Source organism: Mustela erminea, chromosome 14, assembly GCF_009829155.1.
Source record: "Mustela erminea isolate mMusErm1 chromosome 14, mMusErm1.Pri, whole genome shotgun sequence".
NCBI classification, from domain to species: Eukaryota; Metazoa; Chordata; class Mammalia; order Carnivora; family Mustelidae; genus Mustela; species Mustela erminea.
Window position 1 is genome coordinate 12,493,880 of NC_045627.1, and position 12,224 is coordinate 12,506,103.

The 12,224-nt window shown below is 41.2% G+C and overlaps 1 protein-coding gene across 7 annotated transcripts in view; it reads right to left on the bottom strand.

Moving 5' to 3' along the window:
• RYR2 (ryanodine receptor 2) overlaps positions 1-12,224 on the bottom strand; it is a 756,727-nt gene that overhangs the window by 122,708 nt on the left and 621,795 nt on the right. For all 7 annotated transcript variants that reach the window (XM_032312097.1, XM_032312094.1, XM_032312091.1 and 4 more), the window contains 4 exons: positions 8,463-8,783; positions 6,556-6,796; positions 6,075-6,162; positions 3,498-3,590 (listed from right to left, as the gene is read on the bottom strand). In XM_032312097.1, the coding sequence (XP_032167988.1) occupies positions 3,498-3,590; positions 6,075-6,162; positions 6,556-6,796; positions 8,463-8,783 (743 nt within the window). The remainder of the gene's footprint in view (positions 1-3,497; positions 3,591-6,074; positions 6,163-6,555; positions 6,797-8,462; positions 8,784-12,224) is intronic.

The window sequence follows — 12,224 nt, forward strand, 5'->3', positions numbered from 1 at the left end:
CACCCTCTCTGAAGAGCATTATGGCCAATTTCATATGCACTGGCCTTCCTCTGCCTTGTGGGCTACCTATATATAGCCGAAAAGAGGTTCCCAATTGCAGATTACCATATTCCAAGTTGGTCTGCTGGCTTCAGCTGCCTATGTCCATATTTTACCTATTGTCATCAATTTTCTGTTTCATCAAGTGTGGAAATGGTGCACCATACAAATAGCAATCATACCTGTCTGGATGCTGGCCTGAGGACTGATACATGACAATTTGTTCTGTGGTTTACATTTGGGTCTGAATCTACATTCAAAAGAGTTCTTTTTTCCTTCTGGATTCTGGGGAATGGACTGATCAGTTGCTGTAATGCCTCGGACAGACAACTGGAGGCTTTGTCAGAGGAATCCCTGAAACCTTCCACATCATTCTAGTCTCACCCTAGCATGTGGGGAACACCTCCCTGTCCATTTCAACTTCAGAACCAGACCTACAGCCGTCCTCCTGTTACCTATTCTTGGCACTAGATCTGAACAGTACAGCCTTTTGGGAAAGATGTTACTCATCTCCTGATCACATCCTACTTTTGGGTCCTTCATGCCATCTGGGCTTGGCAGAGAACCTCAACGGCACTGATAAAAGCAGTTACGATGTTACTTCGACCAAGACGGTGCCGCTCAAATTTGTCCAAGCGCTGAAACACAAGGACACCGTGCTTCCTTTTGGTGAAATGATATAACATATTAGTGTATTAGACTCCATTATTTAACGTAGAAACATTCCTTCTAGGAAAAAAGATCATGATACTTATGCGATATAAAATTTCAAGGACACATGCAGACAAAATCAACAACAACAAAAAAAAACTTTAAAATAAGGAAAGAAAGCATGATCACTGATTTCTAAAAACTTCGTCAAAGGCACCTGAGTGGCTCAGTTGGTTAGGCGACTGCCTTTGGCTCAGGTCAGGATCTCAGGGTCCTGGGATCAAACCCCAAGGTGGGTTCCCTGCTCAGTGAGGAGCCTAGTTTTCCCTCTCCTTCTGTCCCTCCACCTGCTCACCTTCTCTCTGTGTCTCAAATAAATAAATAAAATCTTAAAAAACAACAAACAAACCAAAAAAACCCATAGGGCACCTGCATGACTCAGTGGGTTAAGCCATAGCCTTTGGCTCAGTTCATGATCTCAGGGTCCTGGGATCGAGCCCGGCATCAGGCTCTCTGCTCAGCGGGGAGCCTGCTTCCCCCTGATCCACCTGCCTCTCTGACTACTTGTGATCCCTCTCTGTCAAATAAATAAATAAAATCTTTTTAGAAAAACCCCATAAATGAATGAATGAATGAATGACTACTTCATCAACACTGCTGTTATTTACTCAGTATCCTGTCTGAGAGTGTCAGCAGTCATGTGGTAAAGAGATGGAAAGGCTGAAATTTCGTGCGTGCGGAGGCAGGGTTGGGGGGAGGATATTAAAATGCTTCTTCCCATTACTTTGTATTTTCTCCCTGCAACTAGGAGTAAATGTTACCCTGCGTCCATCTGCACAGACGCCACCGTCTGGCTTCCAGGAGGCACAGCACGATGACCGTATGTTTTGAGCATCACTGGACTACCATGAGGAAAAAGAGGGAAGAGGGTGCCTGGGTAAGAAGACGCAGACCTCCGCTCTACAGAATTTTCACTCATCGTGAGTGTCATGATAGACCAGAATCACCATCATCCTCTCAAAGAAAACGCTGACCCCCTCTGCCCTCTCTCTGTGCCTTTGTTAACACGGTCCTAAGTTGACACCATGCTGTCAAAGCAGAGACATTTGCTAACAGTTTTCAGTTCAAAACATCCACGAGACACGTGTTCCTAGCACAGTGTCTCAAGACAGCGTCAGCTCACTCTTCAGGCTTGCTGGCAGCCCAGAGGAGAGAAATGTTCTTATCCTTCATGTGCGCTTCCAGAGCTCAGCACGGAAATGGGCTCTAGGCTGGACGCTGTTCGAGGTAGGCGAACCTCTGGCAAGGGTTAGAATTTAGCTCCTGTGCAGTAGCATCAAAGACGGGGCATTTAACACTGAAAAACACGAGGAGCCCTGAGGGATGCTAGTTAACTGTCCTCGTGGCCACCAATGAAGCAGGTGACAGGTACTGGTCATGCCTATGTCCTTCCTACTGAGACTCTCCCCTCAGTGGCAGAGTTGGTAGAGATGGAGTTCCTCGGCCAGACCCACACTAACTCTGCATCTTTGGCCATTTGGCCGCACACTTTCTATGTTACCCCCATGAAACAGATTCATTTTCTTATTCAGTGGTAATTCGAACAAGAAAGGTGTGATTTTTTTTTTTTTTTAAGATTTTTTAAATTTCTTTGCAGAGACAGAGGGAGAGAGAGCGAGTGAGCACAGGCAGACAGAGAGGCAGGCAGAGGCAGATAGAGAAGCAGTCTCTCTGCCGAGCAAGGAGCCCGATGCGGGACTCGATCCCAGGACCCCGGGATCATGACCCGAGCCGAAGGCAGCTGCTCAACCAACTGAGCCACCCAGGCGTCCCGAAAGGTGTGATTTTTAAACTGTTTCGCAAGTTCCTCCCTTCCCCAACATAAGTGACAGAGATAACAAAAATCTAGAGCCACACACCCCCATCTCATATGCGAGAACCTGGAAATCATGCACGTGGTTCTTAAACAGTGCAGCTAATTATCTGGATGTTTACATACTTGGCACACATAAATGCATATACGTAAACTTGATGAATAGACAGTATTGACTAATTACATGTGTATTACACTGACTGACTGTGTGTGTGTGTGTGTGTGTGTGTGTGTGTGTGTGTGTTAGGTATGTCTTTTTACTCTAATGCTTTGGCATCTTGGGGTCTTGCTGATCTTTGTCCCTCCCAATGCTGGTCATTTCCTACAGATAATAAATTACTTTTCCGCAAGCACGCTTTTCATACACAAACCAAGCAACAGAGAGTCTCACAGTCCCCAGTTATTTCTTCCCCTGGGTCTTGACCCACCTGTCCTAATCACCCTAGGGCGAGGTACCAGACAACTAGGGATGCCCCCTACACCCTAAGCCCAGTGAAATTGTTCAAACTAGCTAATCCTAAACATGCTTACCCTGCTTTGCCTGTCCCTTCCCATAGAAACCTCAACAAAGACTCCGTCTGTCTTCCCCCTCCCCCCACCCGTGTTCCCTCTGCCACAAGACTGACTAATAATAATAAAGTTTTCCCACAGGCCCCCACCATATGCCATGCCTTCGGTTTCCAGGGAACTGTGAGTAACACCTTCTTGCTTCATGAGAGTCATTTCTGTGTCCATGTGTCTTACCATATACTTCCTTAAAACAAGTCCCAGGTACCCTTCAAACTGTGTGTATGTGTGTGTGTGTGTTTAATTAGTAAACATCACAAAATCCCTAAAATCTCAGTTGTACACCTTCTAAAAAATGTAGAAAAAAATCAACAATGAAAGCTACATTCAAAACTTTCTAGAACAGTGCAACAGATTATGAAAATACCTTTGACATCTTTGATTTGGTGTCAGTAATGAGGAAAGACATATTGTTGATTTCATTCTGTACCACGAAGTTCTGCTCTTCTCTTTTGAAATTCTGAGAAGTTGCAAAGAAAAGTTCAGTTAAAACCACATAGACAAGAAGTCCATGTAATTAGAGGTTATACAAGTCCCAAAAGTTCCTACAAAGATAAGTGGTAATCTGATATATGACTTCCCAAGAAAAGGGAACAATTTTTTTTTAATTATCCAAAGAGGATACTTGGCTTGAGACAACAATTCTGGGAACTAGATATAAATACGTATGCTTCAAAGGTGGGAAAATTAAGATCCAGAATATTTAAGTACCAATGTCACACACCTACGGAGGAGTAGAACAAGTACTCAAATGCAAATTTAGCTGGTGAAAGGCACAGACTGCTTGTGGGAGTGGGGGCGTTGGGAACCCAGGGAACAAACATCTATGATATAATTTTTTAGTCTGTCAGATATTTTATCTACTTTCTCATTGTTGCCTATTATATTACTACATCTCACATCATCTACTATAACATTATTTTATTCATCTTTTATTTTGGGAACATACGAACACAGGCAAAGTCAAGTATTTGAGCAGTGATAGCAAAGGGGGCAAACATAAAATGAAAGCAGAGAGAATCAGAGTTTTAAAAGAGAAGTTAATGATCTCAGCATATGCTTTCCTCTTTGGGATGAGCAAAACCCAAATAAAATGACTTCCTAGTAAGTATCCAAATATGTTAACAACTGATGAGTAATAATAGACTTTGTGCGAAGGACAGTGAAAGGACTAAGCTTTGACTTTCATTCCACTCACATTAACATTCTGATCTTACCATCCACAATAATATGGGTGGCCATAGAGTCTCACCTTTAAATATTTGGGGAGGAATACATAGGACACACACCAAGAGATCTGGGTTTCAAATATACCCATGAGATCCAAAAGTACATATTCCGATTTTTTTCTTACTCTTGAAATTATCATTAGACATTCATCTAAAAATCTACTGATTGTGATAAATACCCCTCCAAGAACTTGTTCCAAAATTCTGTCTTGCATATACATTTAAAGAAGTTTTTCTGGTATTTTGGTGATTGATGAAGTTGAAAATTTTTAGTTCTTCAAGGAAAAATGCACAGATTTTAGTTTTCTTAAGTGATTTGCTCCTGGGCTCTGGATTTCAAACATTCCTTCCAAGGCTCCCTGAACAATCTAGTGTACCTTCTCAACATAAGTTACACAGACTCAGAAATCATTTGCTTTCATCCAGAGGAACCTAACGGAGCTAAAAGAATTTTGGGCATCACAGAAAATGAAAGTCATTGTGAAAATTTAAGTGCATACATTTTGAAAAGCCATTATTCCACATATTATTTCAGTGTAATTATATTTTATATACATTTGGTACCAAGTTTGACAGACTCCTCAGGGGTAGGCATTAAATAATACTTTTTATCCTAAACATTAAGTAGGAAAATTTAATTTAAAAAAATATATGACATTTTTAAAATAAAAGAATCTGTATAACAATCTGATAAAATAAATTGGGAAGTCACCTCAAATAATGAAGCTGAGGTTGAGGTTTTATTTTTATTTTCTTGGAGTCTCCCATTTGCAAAGTGCCATCAAGAATTATAATTGACACAAAAATTCTAAGCTTTTTAAATAATTTGGGACAACAATAAGTGGTCACTTCGCCATATTCTGCTAGTTGTTTAATATTTATAGAATACTATATCAAGTTTCTATTACTAAAATCTTTTTCAGAATAAAAACATAGATTTCTACTTGCAACATATAAAATAGTGAAAATTCACTAAAGATGTACTTTATAAATTCTATCAACAGAATTCCTAGAAGGAGCTATATTTTACTCTAACGTGTGAGCAAAAGCAAACTCCTGTAGAAACATAAGTATGTGCTGAGGGAACACATTTAAAGAAGTAGTACTGTACAAGTAAACAAGAATTATTCTTGTGACTGGAAAACAGAAGTTCACCTCAGCATTTCTCAAACTAGGCATGAGGGCTCCTGGGGGCTTAACAAAACATCTACACAGAGGGAAGCCTGGATGATAAAAGGCCACATCTCTATGTTCACATTACCCTAAAGATTTAGGGGTAAAGGAAAAAGAAAAAAAAAAAAACGCCATTCATGGAGTGCAACTAAAAACCCCTGTGATACCTTCCCAAACCCAAAAGAGGGTTTATATTCCCTCAAACTACCTAGGGGAATCTGTTCTCTCTCCACACCAGCTAAGTGATACTAGGAAGCATCCTTGAGAAACATTATCATAGGTATTTACTAAGGGGACAGGAACATTGGTTAAAAACATATAACTCCTTGGAGCGCCTGGGTGGCTCAGTCACTTGAGGGGCTGCCTTTGGCTTGGGTCATGGGATTGAGGCCCACATTAGTGGAGAGCCTGCTTCTCCCTCTCCCCCTATTTGTTCTCTGTCAAATAAATACAATCTTAAAAAAACACACAAAAACGCACGCAAAAATGTGTAAGCCCTTGACCTAACCAAACAGGAAGTGCTGCCATATTTTCCTACTTACATGGGATTTAGACCAGTAGATAAACACTTCGGCCACCATGCGGAAAAGGTCCTCTGCTTCAGGGTTAGGCTCTTTTAACCACTTTGCCCTAGATCACATAATAAATGAAGTGGTTTCTCAGTTATTCCTTCAAGTGAATTTTTTTTTATAAAAATCACCCACTCAATGTTAAAATTGAAACCAAGTCAGCTAAAGGTGAAGCCAGGATATCAGAACTCACAAGTGGCTTCAGAGGCCGTTTGTTTAACATTGAAAAAATTTAAACATCATAATTGTCAGACTGCTAACTTGGACCCACAAACGTGATTTCTGACTGTAATTTGGAGAGGCTTGGTGAAAACCACCCTTTCTCTAAGCATTTGGTTATGTCACGGTCATGGACAAGCTCATTACGTAGTCAGTGAAACAAGTCCACTGGCACGTGGGAACCCAGCAAGGTCATGACCGAATCAGAGAAGTTCATCACTTTTGAACACTGTACCTGTTGTAGTCTACAAATCTAATCAGTAGCGGGTAGAAGGCATAGAGATCTCTGGCCAGCGTGGTGAACTCATCGAGAATGAGAAGTTCTGCCTCTGACATATCCCCCCTGGCCTCCGCCTTCAGATGGTCCTCCTCAGACACCACCATCGCCGCTTTCTTCTTGAGTTTCTCCATTAATGGCAAGAAATGAGTTTTTAGGAGCTGAGGTTTCACTTTATTTATAATGGGCTGCGAAAAAACTGTTTGAAGACAGACATTAATATTCTGCCCTGCATCAACATTTGTTAAAGTGAAGACAGATTATAATTACCATTGTAATTGCACGATCTATGCACCCCCTCCTCCCCCAGCACGTGGCTTCTTTCAGGATTCAGCCTGTGCCTCAGCCATTTTTCCAGTCCCAAACCTAATTGCACAGTTGCTGTTCAAAAATGATTACTGAATTGAATTTGATGTGCTTTCTTGTTTTTTGTTTTTAATTGGCAGCTAATTTGGAATAGAAAAAAAAAACAAAAAACAAAACCAGAAACACGTTCATTCACTTTAGAAATCAATTATTCTCACAAAAAGAAGAAAAAAAATCCCCAAATGGAAAAGGTTCCTCTGGTCCTTTCTTTACAAGGAATATGTAGCACTGAATAATTATGAGAGGACATCTAGTTGTATCACTTCTGCTTTCCCATCCTGGTACCAGTGGGAGACTTACATTGCATGGGAACTGTGATTTTATTTACTAATAATAGATGTATAGAAGAGAAAACACCCTCCCCAAATTAGTAAGACATTGGTGTATTACTGTGTTTTTTAAGTAAATAACTAATTTCCCTCTTTTCCTTCCCTTCCTTCCCTCTTCTTCTCTCTCTGAATTTAATTCCTTAAAATCCTTCTTTTTATCCTTGAAACTGATTCCTGAGGCACCTATATGCCTCAGTCAGTTAAGCATCTGCCTTCAGCTCAGGTCATGATCTCGGGGTCCTGGAATGGAGCCCTATGTTGGGCTCCCTGCTCAGAAGGGGAATCTGCTTCTCCCTCTCCCTCTCCCTGTGTGTGTTCTCTCTCTATCAAATAATAAAATCTTTATTTTTTTAATTTAATTTTATTTTTTTAAGATTTTATTTATTTATTTGACAGAGAGAAATCACAAGTAGATGGAGAGGCAGGCAGAGGGAGAGAGAGGGAAGCAGGCTCCCTGCTGAGCAGAGAGCCCGATGCGGGCCTTGATCCCAGGACCCTGAGATCATGACCTGAGCCGAAGGCAGCGGCTTAACCCACTGAGCCACCCAGGCGCCCTCAAATAATAAAATCTTTAAAAAAAAAAAAAAACATTGCTTCCCATTATCCAACTTAAATAGTGCAATGATAAACAAATGTAAATTTTTGACTGCATGTTTTGATTTTCCTCCCCCACTCCTAAAAAGATGAATTGCTAAAACGGGGATGTTTCAAAATCCAGTTTTATTTTTCTGTCTACTGAATCATTAGTTTTCACCCTGCATTTACTCACTAATCTTACAGAGACTGTTCAACCAGGAAAATGTTTACTTGCTTAAAAGTTGTAACACCAAAAATGTTGTAACAATATGACAAGTTACCTGATGCTTAATTCAATCTACATTTTTTTTTAAAGAACAGTATTACAGAAATAATATTTTTAATATTTTTTGACAACAGACGAAAATATTGATAAAGACTAAGACGGGAAACTTCTAGCCTTCTGCATTTCATTTTTTTAAAGTTTGTTTATTTAGGTAATCTCTACACCCAATGTGGGGCTCCAACTCATGACTCTGAGATCAAGAGCCACATACTCTACTGACTGAGCCAACCAGGTGTCCCTAGTGTTCTGATTTCAAATCCTTTCGGAGACAAAACAAATGAAGCAGTGCATTCCTTTCCAATCCTCACCTGCTAACCTCTTCATCCAGGCGCCCTCATCAATTCCCAAGTTATTATATATAATTTTCAATATATTCCCCAGGAGCGTGTTCATGTGCTCGGAGTTCAGCGCTGTGCAGCACATTTCAGCCCTTTCCGGGTTGTTTTCGGGTCCGTGCTCCCACCACCGGGACATGTAGCTGCAAAGCATGGGCAGTATGACTTCCATCACATGGGGCATTTGTGTGTAGCGAATGCCAGACTCGGCTAATTCCACAATTTCTTCCATGAGTTTCTCCAAAGACGGTATATTTGGGCAAACATCTTCCACATTAGTTGGCAAATTGAGAGCTAGAGAAACACACATAAAAATGAACTGTGTTCAGTGAAAGAACAGACTGATGATGACAGCCAGATTTCTAGAAGATGCAAGCAACCATTCCATGCTGGATTCAAAACTCAGCAAGACCGGCCATGCCTTCAGTTGGCTCCCTCCCACTCTAGTCACGGCAGCCACCAAACTTTCATTCTTTTTCCCAAATTCCTATCCCACCACCAGTCCCTTAAGATCAGCAAACAACCATTTCTTCTACTTCAGAGAAAACATATCAAATGCCTCTGCCCACAAGTTTTCCGGAGGGTCCATCCTCTCCTGTCTGCTCCCCATTTTCAGTGCAAAGAGCTGTGCAGTCCCTGTTCACGGTCTGGCCTGTGTTCTCAATGCAGAGTCCGCCACCTTGCTGGGCTTCTCCAGCCCCTTGCTCTGTAGGATTTCCTATCTTCTCCCCAGCAGCCTGTACCTATACTTCCAGTCTCCCCTGGGTTAATTAGCTTTCTAGCAATGAAGTCCTCTGCTTCCCACCACTTACCCATTTCCCTCTTTCACAAATCTGTACCCCACTAACTGATAGTGATGAGGGAGCAGGAGGCTGGCTGAGGACAAAGCAAAAGCTGGCACCTTGCACCCCTCTCCACCTGCTCCCCTCAGTAATATGTGTCACATTCCTCAGGCACCCTGACTACCCTAGAAGGAAAACAAATAGTTAACTTGCAGAGATCACAGTCCTGTAAGGCAGGAGTCTCCCTTGGTTTGCAAATGTCCTTGAGATTTACAGCAAAGAAGTTACCTTATCAATAGCCCAATTTCCAAGGACACATAACTCAGTTCCTCAAGCCCTAACTAATCACCCTCCCTTCCTTAAAAAAAACCAAAGGAGGCGGAGGTAAAAAGAAAAGTAAATCAAGTTAAATTTCTTCTAAACCTAAATCTCACTCAGGAGGACGCTTGATAGCAGGAATGTAACATTCCACCAGGAGACTCCCAATTGTCTTGATGTTAATGCCTCATTAGAGGGAAAGTGGCCTTGGCTTGATAGTAACCAGGCCTTCAGTATCCTGATAGTCTTCTTTACCCCAATAGCCCTTCTGAACCTCCCTTCCCCTCACCTTCCCCCAACCGCAGGGTACATCACCTGCCATCCCTCACAACCCCGGGGCAGCAGCTCTTCCTGCCCACGGGTCCTGTCCCCGTGCTTTAATAAACCACCATTTTGCACCAAAGATGTCTTAAGAATTCTTTCTTTAGTCGTCAGCTCCGAACCTCACCCCACTGAACCTGACTTAGGTTCTGGGACTTCATCAATAGGGGGTCTTTCCCATCACTCACAGAATTTCCTCTTCCTTAACTTCAATGCATTCATTCAGTCTTCCTGACTCCCTCCTGAACGCTGTAAGGCTCCTTTCCAGGCTGTTTGCTCCTTGATGAACTTTTAAATGTTGTGAATTCCCTTTTCTTTTTACCTTGAATTCTCTTTTCTTTTTTGCCTTCTGCATTTGCCTGGGTCATTGTGGCCATTCCTATGGGCTTCTGCTATAAGCTAATAGCTCTCAAAGCCAGATTTCTGAAAACCTCTGCGTGTAATACTGTTTTTAAAGCAGCTTAAAACACAGTGGATCCAAATTTAAACTGGACCCTTCCTCTTCCACCTACCTCCTGAGCATGTCTTGGTGAAGACAACATTATGCAGTCCGTCTCCCAGACCACAAACTGAGAAGAAATTTCCAGGCTGTAATGCTCTCGTGTTTCCCACACAACAGGACGAGAGCTGCAGGACCTCTCACAACCATGATATCCTCCATCCAAGAAGCCTTCCTCATGTCCCGTGTCCCCTGAATTACCACAACCATTCTCTGAATCGGCGACTCACACCCGTTTACCTTCTCAACTTCTGTCAAGCTGGATTTCTACAACGCTGACCTACACCTGTACTCCTCTTCCTAAAGCCAACAGAAGCATCCTGTTTGTGTGGTGCAGTGCCCACTCCTTCCCTAACAAAGAAAGCCTACTTCACCTGGTTTTCCATTCTTTCCTTCCCTCTGAATTCTGCACCCCCCTCCCCTGAGGGCTTGAAGTGTCTCCGAATGTACCAGAGTGTCAGGGTTCCTAATTTCAAGATTCCTCTTGAACCAACTCCGTGAGATCTTTCCCAGGGTCCCAGGCTAACCCTGCATTTGGTGTCCTTCTTGTTCTTTATTCTGAATTCTATCGCATATGCCTATCAGTCCCTCTCCTTCTGCAACTCAAAACTTCCTGCGAGAAAGAATCCAGTCTTGCCCATCCTTGTATCAAAGCTCCTCCTCCCACCCCAACGTAGCCACAATTACTTGTCCAACAACTAAAACAGGAATGAAAGGGAATCATTCACCCCAATTCCTTTGCTTTGTTATGCAAAGGAGCTGTTACAGAAACAAAAGCAGGTAGGTTATCTGCTCTGCGCATTTTATTATCTGTAATGAATAACAAATCTGCTTCATTCTGGGCTCACAGCGGAAGTATTTATCAGTCAAAAATCCTAAATAAGACGTAAGGCAGGTTTACACAGATGATTCATAGTTCAAACTCAACCATATTTGACTATTTACAAATATACTGTGGAATTTATACAGAGAAATATTGCTAAGTCACACTGTTGAATGCTGAATTTTTCTTTAACTTCCTGTTATATGAAATTAGAATTATAAAATAGGCAAATTAAATAATGATTACTTGAGTTTGTAAAAGATTTCTTACTTGATAAAAGGCATTATAAAATCAGTATAACCAGCAGCTCCCCTAAAAACATGAGCTCCTTACACAGAGAAATAATCTCATGAACAGAGAGATTTGCATTTGTTAACAGCAAACAGCTCTTGTCCAAGTTTTGAGAACTCTTTGGAGAGCTCTCTTGGGAGAGAGAGGCTATTGGAGAGCAAATAAAATACAGTATACTGTATCAGACTTAGGAATTCAAACAGAAATGTTATATGAGAGGACATCTCTGTATCATTCAGGTCTTGAGAACTGTTTGGTTTGCTTTAAAAGCCTCATTAGAAAAAATAACTACTTTTTAAAGTATTTCTTATCCAAGTCCATTTAAATCCTAGTAAGTAAATCCTATAATAGATTATTGACCAATCCTTGAAAGCATCAGGAATGGTTCTATGAGCTTTTCAACTGGGATGGTGGAAATGAGCCTACCTAAATAGAACAATAGATTTTTCCCAAGTGAAAAGCAACAGGAGGCATATTATATTTATAGATGCCTAGTATACATATAGGCATAAAAATCTTAAATATATGCATGCTAAGGTTGAGTTCAAATTTAAGTCACTAATTGTGTCTCAAATTTATAATTTTTTTAATGATAGCAATTGGACTAAACTATTAGGAAAAAAACACAAAGACTAAAGCTGTCCCAATAAGATGGACGTATCTGGTGAACAAAAAAACCCAGAAAGGTATAAATCCATAAA